The sequence below is a fragment of the Haemaphysalis longicornis genome, unplaced genomic scaffold, assembly GCF_048455015.1.
Source record: "Haemaphysalis longicornis isolate Haplotype H1 unplaced genomic scaffold, Haemaphysalis longicornis Haplotype H1 scaffold_1, whole genome shotgun sequence".
Lineage (NCBI taxonomy): Eukaryota > Metazoa > Arthropoda > Arachnida > Ixodida > Ixodidae > Haemaphysalis > Haemaphysalis longicornis.
In genome coordinates, this window is record NW_027526203.1 from 349,008,480 (window position 1) to 349,031,329 (window position 22,850).

Here is a 22,850-nt window from a genome sequence, read left to right on the forward strand (position 1 = left end):
TATGTCAACGCGTGAGATACATTCTTCTGTCAGCTTTCTTTTTTGTCGCAAATGCTCCGCTACCGTGAGCGCTATCGCTTGCCAAGTTTTCCCCAATTGTACGTTCTTTTTTTATGATGCTCAGAAGGATGTGTCAACGCACATCTACTATGCACAGTTGACCGCACTCTCCAGCCCATGGAACTCATGTTGGACCCTCTTCCCCCGTGGAAGCTGCAGGCCCCATCCTACAGCCAAAGGCAATGAAGCGGTGGATTTACAAGTTCCCGTCGAGCGCGAACGTTTGAAATAATTAACGAGGTATCACAGGCATGTAAACCGTAGCGGGGAATGCGGACATTCGGATGTCTGTTGGAAGTGTCATTCGAGCCTCTGTCCTGCGGCTTCCCTCTCCTCACCGAAGGTCAGATAAACGACAGGAAGGCTCTTCCTGTCTTATCCCGTCGTCACCCATTCAGAAGCGCTGTAATTGGCACTATACCACCGAGTGCCCTTGATTTAGCACTGAGACACACGCAGAGGTCCGTGCAGATACTGAAGGCATAGCCATTGGTATACAGGACTTGTTGCGCGGAGGGGGAGGAGACTAGAAGGATGCGACATTTGCAACAGTGCTGTTCTGGCCAGTCCCCGCTTTTCATGCTGCAAGTTCTATCCAACCGTAGAGAAGCTATCATTGCTCCTGCATACCTGTCGGTGTCGAAGTGCAACTGCAAGAGAGCACGTTTCGGGTGAACGGACTGTGGACATCCAATGCCGGGAACATACGTCGGACGGGGAGTGAACACGACACGTTGATCTGAAACGACCTTTATTATCAAACAAAAACGCATTATTCAGAAACAGACGAGCCGGCATACACAACATGAAAGAATGGGCACTGCGGAAAGTTCGGCTTTCCTATTCACCGCAGGAAAATTACTGCACACAACTTACTGGAAACAACATTACGCGTGTGTTGAGTTATTTTCTGTTCTGTCCCGTTCGCGCGCTACAATTTTTTTTAAATGATCTACCAGCAAAGTGAACTTGTTTCCTCTTCAAAGTGCTGTTTCCTCTTCACCTCATTTTGATGCTGTCTAATTGGCAGCTTTAACATAAAATACATAGATCATGTTGACTGCTGCTTACTGGTGAAGTGTATGGATGTCCAGACATCCGCACGCGAATTTTTATCTTCTCGATATTGTTTCGTGCATGTCGGAGCTATAGATTTTCTTTTTTTTTTTTCTATCAGACAAATCGGCACGCATATTTGCTCGCCATTTTTAATGCTTATTTTAGGGCTTCATTAGGATGCAAACTCGCAATTGTTATGGAGAAATTGGCGGCAGGATAAACGGAGACTCATTCAATGCATTTGCAAATTAATTCATCCATTCACGCAACAACTCGATCACACAGCTTAGGACTCTCCTGGAACAAGTGGCGCGGTATAATAACAAACAGAATTCTGCGCACCTATAACGCGCGCAGACATTGCATAGGATGCATTCCGGGACAGCATTACTGCTTCTGTGGGCACGTCGTGAGCCATCGTGCTTTGTTGCGGTCACAAGTGGAAAAGATATGAAACGGATAGGTCGGGTCGCTAATGGCGGATTCCAGGAATCTCTGGAGCAGGAGGCTCTTGGGTTGCCTATGTATTGTTTTATTGCTTAGTGACTGCGCTCCACATTTAACACCCTATCGACTGGTAATGTGTAAAAGGCAGAAAACATCACGTGAGTATTTCACTTCAATTGAGAACAAACCAAACAAGCTGCCGCAGCGCACTGCGCGCAGAACGTGCACCGCCCTAGACATCAGCTGTATTTGGAAGCAGCGTTCTTTTCTTGGAGCGCTATGTCCATGGAGTCCATCGATTCGCAAACTGAGTCGTCATCTTCTCTCTGGCAGCACTGCTCCCCTAGACGTATAAAGGGGGCTTCAAAGAGTAGGTGGATTGGTACGCTAATTATGATGCTGGCAATTATGTTCCACAGTAGCTCTTCCATCTGAAAAGAAAGATACCACACGCTTGAAAACGACCTCACGCGAGCGTTGGTAGATTCTTCGGATTATAGTCGAAGTGCATGAGGTCCTGTGAATAACGTAAACGACACCGCAAAGACGCTTTCACTATTCGGGAGCGCGTTTTACTGCAGTCACGGCTGCATAAAATATCCCAAGTTCCTTTTGCACATTTTTACCATGGTAAACTAAACCTGTCAACCGGACTGCCATGTGTCTATGGGTAACGATTTGCTTTTGCGTTTTTTGCGGATGACAGTGCGATTGCAGGAATGATTCCCGGAAATCTGGACAGTCTAAACTGGTGTTGTTCTCACTTTTCGAAAAAAAAACGCACAAAAAATGATTAAAAAGAAGAGAAAGAAAAGGACTATTTACGTTTGTAGAAGTAGCAGTCGATAGAGACAATGGATTCACTAACAGACACGTAGGAAGTATGAAGAAGCTAAATCAAGATCTGGTGCAGTTAACACAAAGTTAACATTAACACAAAGTTTTAACACAAAGTTAACATTAACGCAAAGTTAACATTAACACAAAGCACAAATCGGGACATGCACCTTCATGGGGCAAGATATAACTCTACGTGAAAAAAAAAAAATGAAAATGTCCCACGACATCACACATTGCCTTGTCCGTGCGCGCATGTTGTCTGCGAACGTGCGTGCGTGTCTAACGTTTCTTTTTATAATTTACGCTATTATATATTTCTAAAATTTCAGTAACTTTGTATAAAGAGCCAAAAAAATTAATTAAAATATGTTCTTTTGTTTTGTTTCAGTTTCTTTTCTCTTTGCCGCTCGGGCTAAAAACTGCCCTTACCGCCACCTTGACCGTGTAGAAAATCACTCCGCGCTCCGTCCCGTTGAAGTAGAAGATGAGGAACGGGTGCAAGATGTAGATGGCGAAGCAGAGCCTGCTGATGGGAAGCCAGCCTGACCAGGTGAGAAATACCCTGATGACTCCTGCGTCGAGAAAGGAGGGCTCCCGTCACTTGGCATATCCACGCATACGGAGGGCGTCGCACCCAGTTTAATTATGCGTACCTCCGCTGCCCCACGCGCTGGCCAGCGCAATGTAGGCGATGCCCGCCGAAAAGAGGACCCTGTGGAAGGCGTCGTAGATGGCGTACTCTGTGCCTCCGGGCCTCATGTGGCGGCCTTCCTTGTTCCAGAACCAGGGGATGTGCGTGATGGCCAGCACAGTCACCAGCGACAGCATCCAACCCGCGAATGCGGCCCACTGAAAAATAAAAGTTAAACAAAAGGCAGTGTTCACAAATAGTGATCGATGCCCAGATCTTCGGCCCGTATTTTGTTGTACTGTGGTGGCATGACTTATGACATTGTTTCTGCAATACCCAAGTACAGCCAGAAATATGGCAGCGACCGCTAGCGACGCATGGCGACAGCCACCATCGAGCAGGTGCAGGACTTTGTGGTTGGGACGACGGAAAGATAAACAGGAGCGCCAACTTCGCTCTCTTCGTCGGGCCCTTAATGATTTAGATTCCGCGTGCGTCTCGATAACGCGCACAGTTTGACATGTTAGAAGGCAGAAGTTGCGGCGAAAGAAAACAAGCCACTGGGAAGAGCGAACAAGGGGAGATCAATGTACAAAGGCACAACGACGAGAAGGGTGCGAAAAAGGAAGAGAGCAAAGTGAAAGTTGGGTGGCCAGCGGCGCGGGGACATTATCGGCCAGCGCAAAGGATTTTTCTGGGCCGCAGTCGGAGCTCCTCTTTATTTTACTCTTGGGTGCCTTGATGCCAGCGCCGCGTGAATCAAGGCACCCTATCTTACTCCGTGGTCGGGACACTGAAGACAAAACCAAAGTTGGTCTAAATAGATAATTTGGCATCCGCAGAAAACCAGTGCATACCATTCTCTGGGGCAGTACCTTGAAAATAATCGCGTAAATAATAAAATAATGAAGCTATCAGCCGCCCAGCATAGATGACGTAAACGGCGACTGAGCGGATGTGCCAAGAGTCACGTGACAAACAACAGAACGACAACCTCGCATACAAGCTCTCAAAGAAACACACAAACCAATGGCGACCCCCAGCCACTTTCCGGCGATTTCTTTATGACGTCACAGAATCTTGTTTGCGCGGTCGGCGGCCGCTGTCCCAAGCCACAGCCAAAAAAAAAAAAACGTGGCTGGGCGATTGCAGTAGGGTCTCTGGTTAAGTTTGATGGTATCACTTGAATGCCAACGGGCAGTTAACACATTGATAACTATGTTTTTAGTGCTGGCGCTTATTATGTCACTCCTGCCCGTTATACGTCACTGCAGCTGCGTGAAATTTGAAAGTTTATCGCTATTTCTTGCGTTTTTTCGGTTATAAAACGTCTTTCGCAGCTGGAATGGAGCAAAGTTGTATGTTGCCTTTATGGCCTCTTTGCTGCATGCCCAGAGGAATTATTTTACCGACGTTTTGCTGGCCGGCGGCAGTGCCACAGTCAACGACAACGTACTGGTGAAGACGTAGGGTGGTGGAAATCGCTGTCATCCTCAGCAATGCCTAGACCAATCGGAATGAGTTCCCACCGCCCAGAGCACCACTTACGCTTGTAAAGCGCAATCAGCGCCGCCGTCCCTTCTTCGGCACTATATAGTTCCAATCAATCTGTGCAGCGCTCTGCTTCATGCGTCCTGATTAACGAACCGACTTTGCAGCACACTAAGGCGTACATGTTTGCAGATCGAGAGCGTGAATGCAATTTGGGTAAATTAAGGAGCTTATATATGCTACGAAGGCAGGCACCCCCAACCAAAATAAAACTACGGCACCTAGCCCAGTGTAATTAGCTCCTCAAACCGTACTTTCGCTCGACGGTAGATCGGGGGTTCTTTTATTCGCACTCTTATCGGATGCGCGAGGTCTTTACTAACCTTGTTAAGGGTCAGCTTGGGTTTGATGGCGAGTAGGTACCCAGCGATGAGGCCGATGCAAAAAGGCCCTCCCCGCGTGTAGAAGTTGATCGCAATGGAGTCGTGGTAGGCATGGCGAGAGCTGAAGAAATAAGGAGAAAAAAAAAACACGTTCAAATGATACTAACTGAGACTGCTTTTCAAACACGACATTTACGTCGTGAAGAATATGTATTTTATGTGTTGTTACTTCTTCCGCTGGCTGGGGCAGTGCGACGGATAAAACGTTTTGGTGCAGTACCTCGAGCAAGCCCAGCGCTTCAACACCAAATTACTTTCACGACTAATTATGCCTGGGGTTTTTTAGCGTTCTGCGAAGTTTTTTTAGCGCCGTTTACATGTGGTTTAGGTATCGCGTATTCAGGTCCCTTCGTATTCGCGTAAAATGGAACATTGCTCGATATTTACGCACGCTATGAAAAACACTTACAAAAATTGTTCTAAACCGGATTTCTCTCACGTAATTTGCCACCAACAAAAGTAAGTATTTATGTTCAGAAAAATAACCTGTAAGTCGTAACGCAGGTTGTCTGGCAAAGAAAGAAACAAAACGCACTGAATGAGAGTGATCCTAAATCTGGACCAAAAGGTGACCTTAAAAAATTGTGTGACGGTTAGAAAATTAGAAAAGAGACTCACTTGGAACTGAGCTTCACCTGTCCAGACTAGAAGAGATTTTTTGGAGCACAATATTTACGCCTTCAGGTCTGCATTTGTTTACAGTTTTAAGCTGATTAGCAGGCCCTGTGAATTCATGGCTGCAAATTGAAGCAGCTACCAGTCGTAACATGATTAAAGCGTCGGCTTGCCTAAAATGCCTGAAGTGATGGCCTGAGTTCGAAAAACTCGTTTTCGTACTCTTAAGAAATCTTCCGTGAACATTACTTGCGTTATCTTTTGGCTGTCGAAATGCTCCAAATTATTTTTTTTCTCAATGCGAAAGTAAGACCGGCATTTCTGAAAGGCGGTAATAGAAGCCCGATTTCTCCCCGGTTGGAAAAATAAACAATATCTTTTTTTTGTTAACGTATAAAACATAGAAACGAAGGACCCTATGGCATATTCAGGCGCAAGGCTGTAATCGTGGGAATTGTACTTAAGTGCAACAAAAGGGTAAGCGATAGCTTTTACCCAGGTCTGTATTCTCGGAGCAAGGCTGTCGGTCCCAGGTCCTTCGAGTTGTTGATGACGAAAGTAGTCAGTGAGCAAGCGAAAATGCACGCTCCAAGCCCCGCCATCGCAAATTTGGGCAACCTGAAATGAACAAGGAATAGCGCGTGGCTTTCCATCAGAGTTTCAGGACTTGAAGTACTACGGGTACAAGAAAGGTTTGCGTTCGCTGTTTTTGAAGATGCCTTTTAATGTATTATAGGATAAAAACCAGCTCCTTTATTAGTAGATATTTTCTTTACCTATGGCGTGCTGCAAAAAATAGCACTTCAAGTCTCCATGAAGCACGTACTTGCATCCCGTTAATTCTGATGGAGAAACTGACAGTCGTAAAAACTGACACTGCTATTGGAGACGACTCGTAAGAGGCTCTTTTTTATTATTATTTTAAGGTTCACTCTTTAAATTTTTGTTTCATTCAAAAGCATCCTCACTTAACCAATGTTCACTTGCGTTTATTGACGCGTTCGTGCATGGCCGATCTTACCGTATTAGTAGAAAACCGATTGCAATGCTGAAGACTAAAGCTTGAAAGACAAAAGCCAGGAACCATGTGTGAGGCATGCACTGAAATGAAAGGAAAGAGGACCGTTAGCTTCAGGAGGCATGGACCGCAACCCATCCGAACAGATTGGAACATGCTGTGAAATTGTCCGCGAACTTATAAAACGGAATCTTTGAAGCGTAAAAATGAAGCAGCATTATAAAAGTGCTCGTTAACTTGTCTGACAAGCTTCAAGGTTGTTGATATTCAATAGAGTCGATTGTCGTGGTAACAGCGAATTTTTGCGGGCTTCGTTCTGTACAATTAAGTTCTAATATACTGTTTATATTATGTCCAGCCAACCGAGCAAGAATTGGCAACTATTCATTACACAGAAATATATCCCCTCCAGGGGCAAAAAAGGATACGACAGGCAGGACGAATGCCTGTCGCGCTCCTTGAGTATGCTGTGCTCTTTTTTCCCATGCAGTATCACCGCTTTCCACCCCTAAATTATGTTCTCATGACCTAGCTGACTGTTGTAAGAGCTTGAAGCCTCACCTGCTGTTTCGTGGGAAAGAAGTTGTTGATGAAGAGCACATTCCACTGCCAACTGCTGTCGCATTGTGACAAGTACTTCTTGCTTTCAATGGCCCAGGTAGGACCGCTACCCAAAGTGGGAAACTTGGCATTTATCGCCAGTAATAGCAACATATACATCGGAAGTAGTCTGTGGGATGAGAAACAAGTACGTATGATCAGTGGCACGCTCTTCTTTCATAAAAAAAAAAAAAAAAAAGGAAAAAATTGAGTCACTCCACTCTGCGAAGGTGGACGACCAGCGAAGCTTTTTAGCACAAGCCATAGAGGTGACTAAGAACTTAGGCGAAAGGTACGAGCACATTTTATTTCTCTAGAGCGTTGACGGCGGTCATCCATAAGGCAGAAGTTTGCGTCTCGGACACGATACATACACAGAACCGCAGCCATTAATTTTGCCGTGGTTAAATGCTGGCTAAGTTTGTCGAGTGATAGCTCGGCTGTGGCGAAACGGCTGTAAGACAGTGGCTTTTGTAGCAGCAACTACCGCATCTACAATTGCGCTACACGCAACACGTGCACAGACGTGGTTCGGCGCCGCCGGCGCGAACGCGGAGTGCACTACGCAGTGAAAGCGCAGAGTGCAGAGTGAAGCCGAATTAAGTTTGTCGATGGATATCCCGGTTTTCGCGGCGCGCAGTGAACGCGCACATCGTTGTTGTTGCTCCTTCGTTGATGGCACATACCCACGGCGTGGATTGGCTAAGGAACGGGGTAGCCTTTTATAGGGCTAAAACGTCCACCTCATAGCACTATAAAATTAGTCTGTAGTATTGAAACGCGCACAACATCTTCCGATGCTAACGCGTCCTTGCTCTCTCCCTTTATCCACGTTTCTGCGCACCAGCCGCGGGAGGCGACGGCTTGACCTTGGCTGAGCTCGAAGGGCACAGGGACGCTGCCAGGAGGTTCCTTGGTTTGTACCTGGATGTACTAGCTTTGCTTGAAAGATGTCAAGGGCCTCCTGCGCCCACATGTTGTAAATTTCCCGCAATGCGAACGTACTTGGTTGAATTTTGTTCATTTTTGGTGCGCTGGGCTTTCCTGCAGATTTGTTGAAGAAATGTATGGTGAACACGCGAGATGTTCGGCATTGATGCGTTTCCCGCAAGCTGATGCTCATAGATTATTCATCGATGAATGTTGCAGCTCGAATGAGTTTCGCGAAAGGAGTATTCTAGAGCTGCAAAACAGGCTTTCAGATCAGCGAAAAGTAGGCCTTAGAGTTACAGTAAAACGGGCCTTATCACAGGAAGACAACTGACAGTAACACTAAAACGCGTTTCCTGGAGCAGCGGAAACCGCGTTGACGAAACAGTGTTTGTCATACTTGCATAACCTATACGTCATCACACTTCAGGTGGCACATTTGCCTTGTCGAAAATGATATGTTTGTAAACGTAAATGGGATTAAGTGCTCCATCTTCCAAACTGATCTAAAATATTATCCTGCTTCGAAATTATTAAGCGTAGGGCAGCCGCCACCATGGCTCAGTGGCTAAGGCGTTGTGCTGCAGAGCACGAGGATGCGGATTCGATTCCCGGCCGCGGCGGCCGCTTTTATGATGGAAGCGAAAAGCAAAAACGCCCGTGTGTACGGGATTTTGGTGCACGTTAAAGATCCCCAGGTGGTCAAAATTAATCCGGAGCCACTACGGCGCGCCTTATCGCCTGCGTTGCGTCGGCGCGTTAAACCCTACAATGAATCAATCAATCAAGCGTCATATAGGAAAGGAGGCTTTTGTACGCAATCTCGGGCTTTCCCCTTCCTCCCCCTTCCCCCTCTATCAAAACTGGAATGTACTGCAGAAGAACGGAAAGTTGGGCTAGTTGGTAGGTGTTCATCTTGGTGGAAACAAAAACGCACAAAAAACAGGGACGAAGGAAAACGTAGACAGCACGGCGCTTCAAGCGCCGTGCTACGTGTTCTACGGGTTGGGACGCAATGGGTGACGCGTTTTGGAGCTGAGGACTAAGTTCCAGACCGGAGTTCCAGTTTCAGTAGCCGTATTTGGGCCACTCGAATTATTCATTAAGGCAGCCAGAGGAAGAAAGAGGAGGGCATTACGTCCCCCTTATGTCCTATCTGTTTTTCAGCGGACGGATTTTCACGAAACCATCATGCCTAAATGGATCCTCAAATGCTATCGTAATTTTAACAAATGTTCCAACTATGTGGTTGGTTTAACGCTCCGCAGGAAAATTTAGTCTAAGAGGGGCGCCATGTATAAGGGCTTGGATTAACTTAGACCGCCCTGGGTGCTTTGTTGTCGTTTGCATACGCGACAATTCCTGTACTTCGCTCCCAACAGAATTACGGACTCTGTGACGTGGAATTGAACTGTGACCCCGTGCTATGCAGCACGACGCCTTAGACACTGCGCCACCATGGCGGCTTGAAATAATGTCGGGTATCGACGTGCGAATTGAGAGCCGATAGAGTGCGAGCTGCAGTTGGCCGCGGGAGCGATTACCGAGCTGTACAGGACTCGATTAGTCCTGCACAACTGGGGTTGGCACCCGCTAGGACGCGTTCACGTTTGTTCCGGCAGTGAACTGATTGTAGGTTCAAACCGTGATCTGAAATCCCGACACGTTAGAGAATGTTATACGTACGTACACAGTTAATCAAGTCGTTTTTTTATACTGCGAGTGCTTATTTGTGTCCCACATCTCGCGAATTGAGACATTACGCAATCCAACAGGTTACCGAGATCCGACCAATACGAAGCGAAAGTGCATACCCGACAAAAAAGTACTTGGTTGCGCTGAAAGCACTCCGGAAATACCTCCCGGCACCACAGTCTTCTGTGCTTCCACAGCGGCGTACAGCTTTCACGATACTGTAAGCTATGCACATGGCACTGGAAAACAAGAGAGAGAATGAGAGACATAGTGAGATATATGAATTCGGCATTGAAATAAGCTTTGCTACGAACCAGCTGCCCTCAAGGTCAAGCAGCGCTAACTGCACGTTGAATGGAAACGTCCCAACATGTAGGGACAACGGTAACTGAAGCTGTAACGATAATGACACCAGTTGGTTAGCTTGATGGCATTTATCTTGAATGGGGTAAGGGATGCGTTGTACTGCTCAGAGGCTTCGTAAAAGCTTCACTAGCATGACACAGGAGCGCGAGGCACGTGGTAGTCCATGTCACCTATCTCACTATGCTCGCTATAGCATATCACGCTGAGTTAGGCGCTCACAGGTGACACTGTACTCTCGCTAATAGGTATATACAGCACTGCTTTGGGAGCCACGCTCTCGTCTTAGGTTGACATGCACGCATTTGTGTTTGTGGAAGGAAGCTTCTGATTGACATGTGCCTCCTTTGAATATACCGCAGAGAAAAAGTCTAAAAGTGAACAGCATTTTTCCGAGCAAATATCTGAAAGAATTGCCGCATGCTTTTGTTCTATACTCGTAGTTTCGGTCCCGTCATTTGACCTGGCAGTAAAGAAATTCGGGTAGTTAACCAAGGCGTAATTTTAGGCTAGTTGGTGTTTCAACTGCGCCAGAAAAGAGACCAGATTGTCTATACTTTGTTCTTTGTCTTTTGCTGGAACCACGCTGCCTTATGACAGGGAACGGCCGATCGACTGATATAGCACGGCCAGGAAGGCGGTGGCATGCACTGTGGGCCTAGTATCGCCAGTGGCGTAACCAGCCTTACAACGTGTCACTATGCAGCTGATGGTAGCGAAAGCACTGATGGCCGGTGCTAACGCGGCCTTGCTCCGCCGCAACTTCCTACCACCCCAGATTTTTTCCCAGAGGCCGCCGCTGACATCGCGCCTGACGCGGCTACCTAAACGCTCTTGTCCACGCTAGTTTTAAGCAAGGAAGTTGTGCAGCAACGGATAAATACTTTACGTGGACTCCCAAGAAAACGGGACATGTTGCGCCTTCCAACTGTGTAGGCCCTGTTTTCTTTAGGTATCTTTATTTTGCAGTGCAACTTGCACGTTTAACTGAGGCTATCATATCAATCGATCTGCCACGCGGCGCCATGCCCCATTTTATAGAGCTCGTGCACATACAAAAAAAGGGAGAAAAAAAAAAAAAACGGTAGGCGCGTGGTGGCCGAAATACGCGACACTGGGCTAGATGGAGGCCCCATACCTTCTAAAGCCACAGGCCAATGTAGATGCGCGTACTTTCATGCCGAGGGGAACGCCTCCTCTTTGACTTCATGTGGACGCGCTCATTATATTCAGTACAGACACAGCAAACCAATGGGCAAGCCAAGCGCACATTGACGCACGATGTTAGAACTTTTCGCGGTTCATGGCCGCTCTATGCACCCGAGGAACGGCGATACTTCTTATAGGAAGCGCTGCCTCGCGCCTATGGCTTGAAAGTAATGACAGCGTCCGTCTGAGGCGAGCAAACAGGCATGCTTGCGTACACGAAAGAAGGGAAACAGCCTCCGAATGTGCGGCTTACAGCCCCAATAAAAGGGACATTTATACTGGTTATACACAACGGTACTTAAGAGTACTCCTTGTCCACAACAATACTCACATCACTGTGGCGATGGAGTCAATTGCTAAGGAACTGTTGATGGCAAACTGAATTAATGGGTCGTTCAATACCTCCCTTAGTGACTTGAGGTTTCCTGCAGAACAAAACGACAAAAAGGTCATTCACACACATAAAAAAGAACACTGGGTCGTTTATCTCACGTTTTAGCAAATAGTTGGAAGGGTTTCAAGCGAGGTTATAGTCACAAATGGCAAACGGGGGCTTCGTGTATGGATGTGAGTGCATCCCAAGACAACGCGTGTGGGGGCGGGGGGTAGGGGCTTTTCGTGGTCTACATAACGGAATAGCGGGAAGAGTACTTCTCTTTCTAACCTGCCAATTTGAATACAACTTTTTTAATTGTCATGCGAACTGAGAAGGCTGTGGCTGTACTATCTCCGATGCAGCACCAAGGAGGCTCTCAATTATCATAACTACAAGGTGGCTCTGATGTAAATGACGAGGGCTTTCAACAAACGCGCAAGGGCAGGTTTAGACAATCCTGCGCCCGTACAACAGCACGTCGCGTACGGCTGCGAGCGAGCGAGTGCGCAAAGCCGAAGCCGGGTGCTACAGTTTTACGTGCAACGTACAAAACGTGACTGGTACAAGTAGTGAATATGAGTAAATAGGGGAATATTCATTTAACTGACGTTCAGAGGTTCTGCAACAGTTGTTGACGACTAGCACAGATAAAGTTTAACTGTAAGCGTGAAGGTGAATAGGGTGAAAGAGCATTGCTAACGAAGCACCAGGAGGAGCCCACCAAAATTTAAACCGTGAAGCATATATAAGACGAGAATTAGCATGACTCAGAGGCTTGATTTTGAGAAGCACTCGATCTCAAATAACAAGCCGCGGCAGCTCACTTCTTTCTTTAAACCTGAACGTATACAATGAATGCATTCTGCGGGTCATTATCAACGGGAAAGTAACTTGGGACCCCACTTGATGCAGAGCGCTTTGAAATAAATCTTAACGAGAGAGACAAAACTTATTTACTGAGCTAAATGTCAGCTTAAACAAACATGGCAAACGTGCGCAAACATGCAGAAATGTTTAATCTGACGCTTAGAAATGGGAAGCATAAAACGAATGCGCGCAAACACGAGTTCTAGCTGAAATTGAGGTGTAGTCGCGCCAGACATGTGATGCGCACAGAACAAAACCATGAGTCTGCACGGGCTAAGGGATACCAAATGAACTAGGTTTCATGGCGACACTTTTCGTCGGGAAGGGATGGTTGCGATCAAGTGCCGCTGCTGAGTAGCTGATGGTTATTCAAATGTGGCTTAGCAATGCACGTTTCAAGCAATTAGCGCAATACTTCTATAGGTAAGCAGTGTTTCATGCGTGGTGGTGCAACCGCCGGCGCCCTTGGTCAAAGCCACCGAAGCCTTTCGTTTGTTTGGCCCGCGGGCACTGCAGAGAGGCATCGTACGTACCCGAGAGGTTGAATGGCCTGAGGACGAGGGTGCTGCCAATGATTATCCAGACAAAACTCATCGACGTGATGCCTGCCACTGGTGCGAGCATCTTGCTTCCGCTGCGGCCGCTCATGAGCTTCCGGAAGTTGCGGTACGCCGAGAAGGCACGCAGCACCTGCACGTAATGGTTCTCCGCGTCTGCGCGTGCAGGAAACGGAGAACAATTTAGTCGCCTCACGCCCAAGGTTCACGGTTGCCGAGGGTGAGCAATGCATAACTGCGAGCCAAGCTGTCGGTGCCTGATGACCCATAGACCCATGCTAACTCTTCAGACAGTGCAACGCTAAGTTAACTTTAACCCTCCGGCCTCGTCACAGCGTTTTCGAGGCATAGCCGCAGGTGTTTAAAGTCCAAATGGGGCATGTGAGAACTTGGCCTCGCCTGCATGCAGGAATGCGACTTCGGGCCTCAGCCCAAAAAACACCGCTAACGTGAAGAGGCTAGGCGAACTGATACCGCATCTCCTGGCGCCTGCCCGACTCAAAGGCACCTAGCATCAAATGAGCAGACCTAACGTGCCTCAAGACTTCTTTTGTTGTGCCGTGTTATGATCGTTGATAATCGGGGGAGTAAGAACCTGGTGCTGTTTTACGGGCTGTAAATAAAGAAAGAAATAAAAGGAAAGAAATAAATTTTTTAGGCATCTTTCGATAGTTCCGGTTCATTTTCACGAACGAGATAATTGTACACAGCAGCGTTAATATCATTCAGGGTACAAAAAAGCTATTGTGGGTAACGCGCGCCAAAAACTGGTGACAGAGCAAAAGAATTGGCTGACGATTACGATACTGCCTAACGCGAAATTTGAGCGCAGCGCAAACTGCAGTCTTCTATAGGCGACGGCGCATAGCTGCTGCGTCTCAGGAAGTGATTGCGTCATCAGCAAACGCACGACTGTGCGCGCTACCTGGCATTATCTCGCAGCGCGTCGTTGCCACCGAGCATGTCTCGCGCAGCCTCGGCATACCGCCCTCCTCCTCACAAGCTTTACTCTTCCGCTTTCTGGCTCACTCTGTCTTAGGTGTCCTCTTCGTTCGCTCAGTTACACCGAAGCCGAAGGCGACGGACGACGCGTAACCGCAGGAGCTGAGTTCGACGCGAAAGCACCGTTCTAGAAACAAGGTCATCGATCTCACTCAATCTCTGCATGGATTTAGAATGGGTAGTAAAGTTTGTCATTTAATGGCTGAAATCCGCTTCAATTTGCTGCATTATTGCTGCATTAGGTAACCTGCCAATGGAGTACGGTGCGAAAATGCATCTAGATGCATTCAATGTTATCTCGTCGGCAGCACTAATCTGACTTACGATTTTAAGCATAGTCACCGGCGCTATTTCCCCTCCCCCCCCCCCCCCCTGCCTGGAACGTGCGTTCAAATTGCATCAAATGAGTGGCATACATTTTAACTGTGACGGACGTGTTCCGACGAAATGAACTTGACCACTTACTGATTTCGTAGGAATGCGACTTGACTATTTCCTTTGCGGCAAACTCCCTGTTGACCAGCACGAGGAACATGGCATCCACCAGTGTTCCTAAGACGACTAGGACGAGCAGCACACCGACGATGATCCTGTACAGGCAAGAGAAGCACAGGCGTGGCGTAACTTCAGTTTTATTGGTGGACCCGCCTGAAGCGAGTGTTCTACCACGGCCCGAACTCTTGCAAAATCCTGAGCTGCTACTCCTTTCTTCTGCTGAGAACAAAACGAAAAAAAAAAGGCCATCTCTACTAACGTGAAACCTGGGGAGGGGCAAAGCATGGGGTGTATAAGTGTATTCTTGGCACCTTGGCGTTTTGCCCACGAAGATGAAACCGTTAAGGGGTAGAGGTATACAGATTTGCTGTAAAAGTCTCGTGGTCATCAAGCACGAAGCGTTCTAGCGCGAGGCGTTGGAGAACGAATGTCCCGGTGTGCTCTTTTAGTGCGCGTTTTTGCCACGCGTTCTAGCACGAGGCGTTGGAAAATGAGTGTCCCAGTATATTCTTTTAGTACACGTTTTTGCCCGCGGAGATGAAACGTTCTAGCGCGAGGCATTGGAAAACGAGTGTCCCGGTGTTTTGGTACCGTGACCACATGAAACGACGACGAGGACAGGAGACGTCGACAGCCCCAGCCCTTAAGGGGCCTCGCCCCTAAGAGAAATCGGGGAGGCATAAGGTGCCGATGATCCGCCTGGGTAATCGGGCGGGATGAAGGGCCCTTGAGGTTTGTTCAACACATGCCGGTATTTCGTACTCAGGGGTTTGGTGTACGCAGCGTTTTCCTTCCTTCCTGAAACCTTATGGATATACCTTCCCGAAATACCTTCTAAAAATCCTTATGGATGTACCCTTATGGAGGGCTATACACTGAGCCCTCTAAGTGTCCGTTTCAATATCAAACACAAATGCACTGCTGGGAAGATATCTTTTCAGGGACAATATAAGAGAGCTGATATCAAAGTATGATAGCCTTAGCGCCTTTAATTACAGTTGAACCTCGATATAACGAACCTCGATTTAACGAAATTCGCGGTATAACGAATTTTTCCAAGTTTTTATCAAAATTTTGCTAAATCCATGTATTTTTATCTCGATTTTACGAAGTAATTTCGTGCGGCGCTTTCGATTTAACGAAGTCATGGCGAGAAAGGAAGAACGAAATTCCGGTCGAGGCACGTTTTATTTTGCCTCTGAGAGCCCACATTGAAAACATTCAGTACTCACATTAACTCTTAAAAGGCCAAAATGAAAGAAAAGCGGTGAATTATGCGGTTGACAACAATAAAAGCGATGAAAGAAGCTGCTCAAAAGCCGTTAGCAGTCATGGACGGCTTAATAGTGCGGCCACCATTTTGACGTCTCCATCGTTGCCTACACTAGCGCCCTCTATGCTTAGGCTGCGGAAGCCTAGTTCAAGTGTTTTTTTTTTTTTTTTCTACAACGTGCAGGATCTGCTGTTCCCGACGGGCCCTGCCAGCTCCCGTCGTTAAGTGTTCAGCCACCTCCTGGTATTCCTCGAGGCCACCGGACTAACCCAGCGCCTGTAGCTGTCGCCTATGTAATGCCCCCCCCCCCCCCCTCTTTTTCTTCTCTCTCTCTCTCTCTCTCTTTTCTTCCTGTCTTTCTCTTTCACATCTTTTCTATTCCACCCCTAACCTCCTCCCAAGTCTTTTATCCCCTCTTCCCCCTCCCCTCGCACTGGGTTGCATGCAGGTGAGCTCCCTACTGAGCTAATAATATCCCCAGTGCACTTTCCTTTCTTCCACCAAATCACTTCTCTCACTTCTCTCTGTTTTTTTCTACGCGTCCTTGCTCATGCACGGTGCTGCTGCTCTAGGTTGTGCTCGCTGATAACCACATTAATATTTTGTTCGTCCATCATACGAGTCTTATAAGCAGCATGAGCACTCCAAGGGAAAGAAAAGTGTTCCGAACAAGAGCCTGAGGAAGTGTCGGTGAAACCGAAGGCCACCGAAGTGATGGATGCCATCGACGTTCTGCGGAGGCACGCATGCGCACGCGAATGTTTAAGAGCAAGCCTTGTTAGCGCTGTCAGCATACGACCGTCACGTAAAGCCCACCCTGGTCAAGAAACGCCAAGCACTGCTTACGGACTTCTTCACTACGGCTTGAACATCGAGTGCTGGTGGCAATAAATTGCTCTCCGAACTTGGTCAAAACGTGTTCATTAGACAGCTGCGATGCGGAGAAACCGGTTATTTAGGGCTCAGCGAGCATAAAAAGTAATTGCTTAATCAAATTTGGCCAGAAGATATTTAATGTAAGCTTTCCGCTTTAGCAGGAGCACGTAAGCGCTGCTCCACTAAGTGAAGCGGTCCGTGTGTACTGCGCTCAACTCTTAATCATGGCTTTATCTCGAGTGTCGTGGTTGCATCACGCGCCCATACTGCAGAGCCTTTGTGCATGAAAAAAGTCTTTTGAAAGCTTTATAGCACCCTTCCGCTGTTGGCCCGCCGCACCCCTCAACGCCGCACCTAAGCCTACCACTGAACGGAGAAAAAGAGGCGTAACTTCGAACCAGCACCTCGCCGGGGTGAAGTTCACGGGGCATGGACGCGGGTTCAACTGACTAACAGCGGCGTTTAGTAGTGACCGAAATGAAAAAAAAAAAAGTGTAAACCTAGTCTGCTATCATATTTAATGAGGCGTTGCGGAAAAAGCACCGGTTTTACGACGACACGAACTACTGTCGGGTATCCGAATTCCATTGCCTAAGTGTTGAAGCTCTTAATTCACACAATTTTTGCGGCCAGTTTTAGTGCAAATTTCGCTTTAAGTGGAGAGGTAACTACATAGCAGTTGTTTCTGAGCGATGGGCAAGGTTTTGAAACCTCAATAACTGGTTAAATTAACTGTAAAATCGAAACCTCGATTTTACGAAATTCTCGATTTAACGAAATTTTCGCCCGCAAGTACGACTTCGTTATATCGAGGTTAAATATACCTCCATTACGCCTCGTCTATCCCCATAGAGAGTTATATACCGTACCCCTCTAAAATTGGTTTAATTTCTATACACAAATGCATTGCTGGAAAGACGTTTAAGGGAGAATATAATGTATCTGGAATCAAGGTGGAGGCCATAGCCTCCTGTATTAATATCATTTTCGTATGCGGCGAAAGTGTGACACATCGAGCGTTGCAGACGGACAGACGGCTTTCCTCGTTGAGGTTTCAAACATTCTGACCAAGTTTCGGAGTTATCTTATCTGCAGGTAGCAGTAATATTTGGCTGGGGTATTTCGCGGCCACCTAATTTAATGACCGGACGCGCTTATTGCCCGTGTTATAAAAGATTTTCAGATATGAAAAAAAGTCGAAAACGAAGCATGGAGCTCCGCGCAGTTTGCAGACTATGCCATCTGAATTAACCCAGGTAAAATTTGCCATCTGATCGGAGATAGGCATCCTGAACGTGTTTGGCTATGAAATAGCGTTTCATAGTCTAAGTTGCCATTCCTTACTCTCGTTTTTTTGCGTCTTTAAGCGTTAGCTTTTGCACCCTTAACGATCAGAATACACTGCTCACAATTTGAACCACATACTTATATGTCGAGCTGTGTTCTGCGACAAGTATATCAACGCTTCATAAATGCTTGTTTACGCATTTTTATGTTCCACACTCTACAATGATAACATAGCTGTTATTACGCAGAAATTTTTCACCCCGGGTAAGATGACCCTACTTACGATGCCGCCAACAGGGTCGCCGACTGCTCGTGCACTTTGAGCTTCTCTCGCGTCACGCATCCTGCCAATTCAATGCCCAGCTTCACGTCCGGGGCTTTCAATCCCAGCTGGGAAAAGTAAAACAGAGCTGCAAGAGATAGAGCCCTATGTTTAAAATATGGACAGCAAAAGGACGAGACCGTCTAGACAACGCGTACGGTATGTTATTCATGCACATGCGATTTGTTGTTTATGAATCGTCAAAATGGTGAAATTAGTTTTCTAAATAGCCACGGTCACTTGTTTCGCGAATCAGCTTATATATCAGTATTCTTATGGTTCGAAGGCTTCGAGCTGGCGAGTTTCCTGAGCAAGGACGGATAAGGAAGAGTCTTGAACGAGCACTCGAAGATTTATCCAAAATTCTCAGGCACGGCGAACCTGTCCTTGCAACAAGTGCACTTGGTTAAGTACTACTATAGGCAGGGATGAAACTATCCAGAGGCGTATATTAACCGATTTACACTTATGTCCTAGGGTGGAACTTTAGTAGATTGAAAAAAGGAGATAAATATCGCTTTAATCTGATCGATACTGACTGAGAGGAGGTTGAAAATGCCATTTTTTTCCCCCGTACAAAGCTGACATAAATTAGACAAGCAATTTTAATCAAATAAAAACTGCAAGGAATTGAGCGACAAGAAAACTGAAGGATTGTGAAATATTTTGAGTGCTTCGTAAGACTTTAGGCACCCGCGATGACACGGCACACTGGCCATCATATTACATGCCGCAGATGAAAATGGCGGGCAAATTGGCAGCTGGACCCACCTCCTTGGCCGATGGCCCTGAGCGCTTTCTCGGTGCACGCCGATGGTAGGCACAACCCCAGAAATCCGGGGAATTCTTCCATGAGCTCGGACACGTCCTTGAGATCGCCTTTCTGCGTTCAGAACAGGAGTGGTTCAACTACATCAGGAGTGCATGCAGGCTCGAGGCTCTTTTCCAGAACCACGAATAAAAAATAAACAAACGGAAGATCCCACGGTGAATCTTTACGGATGCGGGAACATCTAATCAAAGTCCCTCGTTAACTTGAGGCTCGGCCCATGCGCACTCCTTGCTCTGGCTTTAGCAACACGGCGTTTCTGGCGCGCCCATCGTGCAGCGGGCCGACGGTACTTCGCGCCCTATACGCCTAAGCGGTCACGAGCGGAACTGGCTGCACGTAACTCTTTTGCTATTCACCAGAATAAGTATTTCGTCGCCGTCATTTCCGTTCTACACCTTTTTCCCGCCTGCTCAGCCCTGCACTCCCTTCCCACTCCATTTCGCGGCAAGGTGGCGGCAAGCCGCCACTTCCCGAGCCACATTAGGCTGGCAGCTGCACGAAGGTGGCGCCAACTCTCCTCGTACGCGCTCTGTCGTTGTCTGTTGTTCTGTCGTTTTCTGTACGTGTATTGACGGCGCAAAACTCCGTATCATCCAGAGTAACCCAATTCGAAAAATGGTGGAGTTGGTGTGGGCCCCGGCTCACACTGGCCTGTAGGGAAACGAACTTGTTACTTGCCCATGCCATTGCCCGCGATCCGGGCTGGTGTAAGCATCGTACGCCGACACGGCGCGCGGTCCTCCAGAGATCGTCTAATCACGTTCAGCACATCTTGGAGCACTATCGACTCGCTCGTCGTACTCCCCCCCACCGTCCGCCCATTCCTTCCTCACTCCCCACCAAACCCGCTACTGGTGACTCCTGCAAACGGACTCTTTCCCATACAGAGCTCGTCTACACCACATCCACCCCTCCTCATTCCCGTCTCCCAACTGCCCCAATGCGGCCAACGTGCCACTCTGGAACTCTCCACGAGGGCTTGCCCTTACGACCCCTTCCCTCCAGCATTGAGCTGCGGAGAGAGGCGTTCGGTAGCTCTAGCTACGAAATTCAGGAGGCCCTGGTACGCAGAGCTACCGAAATAGCGGCTGGCCTTCGCCCAGCCGCCACCAAATCTTAGTGGACCGTGGCTCAAATAAAAGCATCTCTCTCTCTCTCTCTCTCTCTCTCTCTCTCTCTCTCTCTCTCTCTCTCTCTCTCTCTCTCTCTCTTTCTCTCTCTCTCTCTCTCTCTCTCTCTCTCTCTCTCTCTCTCTCTCCCCCCCCCCCTTGACGGCGCAAATGTTTGCCGACACATGTATTGCTGGTGCAAGAATAAATAAATAAATAAATAAATAAATAAATAAATATGTATGTATGTATGTATGTATATAGACAGAAAATAAGAATTGGCAGTCAAGAAAATCTCGGAAAGCAAAGGGGAGGTTATGGTGGGTCATAGAAACAGATGAATCTTCACTTTCTTTCTGACTCAAAAAATTCTTCATCTGTTTTTATGACCCACCACAACCTCCCCTTTGCTTTCCGAGGTTTTCTTGACTGCCAACCCTTATTTTCTGTCTTATTTCACCGAGCCCCTCATTTCCCATTTTTCTGATTCGCTACATGCTTAGCGAGGGCCTCTGTTCTGGCAGTCTTGGTGCCAAGGGTAGCTTAAGAGGGTTCAACGCTGGTCGACCACTCTCAACATGTCGTAGACACTCGAGTCACGGCCCGGGGGTTAAAAAGAAGGTTCCCTTCACCCCGAGTAGTCCGAGTGGCGCTGGCTACCACCCCCAAAAATACCTTAACATAAATACCCGAGAAGGTGGTGGGGAAACAGCCCCGCCGGTAGCGTAGTGGTTATCGTACCAGACCGGTATTCTGGAGATCGTGGGTTCGGATCCCACCCGGCGGGCATTTTTTCACCACTTTCTTTCTGACTCAAAAAATTCATCTGTTTCTAGGACCCCCCACAACCTCCCCTTGGTTTTCCGGGGTTTTCTTGACACTGCCAACCCTTATTTTCTGTCTTATTTCACCGAGCCCCTCATTTCCCATTTTTCTGATTCGCTATATATATATATATATATATATATATATATATATATATATATATATAAAGACAGAAATAAGAGAGTTGGCAGTAAAGAAAACCTCGGAAAGCAAAGGGGAGGATGTGGTAGGTCATTGAAACAGATAAATAACTTGGAAAGAAAGTGGAGAAAAAATGCCCGCCAGGTGGGATCCGAACCCACGACCTCCAGAATACCGGTCTGGTGCGATAACCACTATGCTACCGGCGGGGCGATTTTCCCCTCCACATTCTGGGGTACTTGTGTTAAGGTATTTTTGTTTCCTGTGCTTGGGGGTGGTAGCCAGCGCCACTCGGACTGCTCGGGGTGAAGGGGACCTTCTTTTTAACCCCCGGGCCGTGACTCGAGTGTCTACGACATGTCAAGAGTGGTCGACCAGCGTTGAACCCTCTTAAGCTTCCTATGGCACCAATATATATATATATATATATATGGCCGAGCCGACCTTGATGCGCAGCGGCACGATTTCCACTGCCTTACAAAGGCCATACCAGCGGAAGGGCCTTATTCGGGAGGTTGGTATGCGCAGGGTCTGTACATTAGCGTGCATTCGTACATTTGCTTTAAAGGGGCCATGAAGACCAAATACAAGTTTCTTTTATTCGAAAGATTTCGTGTTCTATAGTGCCCCCAGCGCTTGTCCGGAAGCAAACGATGCTTTATCCACTGCGAAATTAATTAATTTAAGCTAAAATGTTTTCTCGCGCCAAAACGTGTGCTTGGAAGACATTTGCGATGACATCATAAGAACAGGTCTTTCAACTAAACTTGGCGTACAGCGGAGACTTGCTTATTGTTGGTCAACCTAGATGGCGCCACCACACCGCGGCAAACCGTTTTCTGATTTGCACCTGGCTTGTTTTTGTTCATGGAGAAAATAATCGTTTCGTGAAACATGGAGCTCGCTCGACAAATATGGTCACGTAAGACACCGTCGCTTGCGTCAATCGGCCAGCGTCGTCTGAGACAACCCCAAAGCCCCGCAGTGCTGTGCATCTAAACGAAGCATAAAGCGCTGGACACATGTACGACTAGTTCACGCGATTCGCATGCGACTGCTCGTTACGATTGATCGTTAGGACCCGTTTTGGCGTCGATCGCTGGTCGAAGGAGGCTCACGACGTGCGTCTGGCAAGCCAGATGCAGTCGTGCCATCGTTGCAATCGTCGTGAGGCCACAGCCAATGAGAGCCCGCTGAGCCCCAAGCCCCCGCAACCGGCGTGCGTTGCTCTGGTCGGCTCGGGTGTTGGAAACTTTAGGCTTAGCATCCTGGCGGATATTTGATCGCCGCTATCTGTGTAACTACGAATGACAATCCGTAACACAACTTTTCACCACACTATCATCCCTTTTCTCGCATAAGCTACTTTTTTTTAGCGATCAGATTGATTCAGAAGAGCAGCGACAAGCGCGGTTGCTACCGTGGTCTGCGCCGGTTCGAGCCGCTGAGTGTGCCGAGCTGGCAGGCGCGACCGACGTGTGCGCGGA

At 47.6% G+C, this 22,850-nt stretch overlaps 1 protein-coding gene across 1 annotated transcript in view; it reads right to left on the minus strand.

The window, feature by feature from the left end:
• Nucleotides 1-794: 794 nt before the first annotated feature.
• Nucleotides 795-22,850, minus strand: part of LOC144154101 (nose resistant to fluoxetine protein 6-like) — a 63,615-nt gene continuing 41,559 nt past the window's right edge. The window contains exons 4-16 of the mRNA XM_077685821.1: nt 19,228-19,339; nt 18,418-18,544; nt 14,669-14,793; nt 13,178-13,357; nt 11,733-11,826; nt 9,949-10,068; nt 7,166-7,334; nt 6,608-6,687; nt 6,082-6,204; nt 4,912-5,032; nt 3,060-3,255; nt 2,836-2,978; nt 795-1,997 (exon numbers count right to left, since the gene is read on the minus strand). Of these exons, the coding sequence (XP_077541947.1) occupies nt 1,806-1,997; nt 2,836-2,978; nt 3,060-3,255; nt 4,912-5,032; nt 6,082-6,204; nt 6,608-6,687; nt 7,166-7,334; nt 9,949-10,068; nt 11,733-11,826; nt 13,178-13,357; nt 14,669-14,793; nt 18,418-18,544; nt 19,228-19,339 (1,782 nt within the window). The 3' untranslated portion in view covers nt 795-1,805. The remainder of the gene's footprint in view (nt 1,998-2,835; nt 2,979-3,059; nt 3,256-4,911; nt 5,033-6,081; nt 6,205-6,607; nt 6,688-7,165; nt 7,335-9,948; nt 10,069-11,732; nt 11,827-13,177; nt 13,358-14,668; nt 14,794-18,417; nt 18,545-19,227; nt 19,340-22,850) is intronic.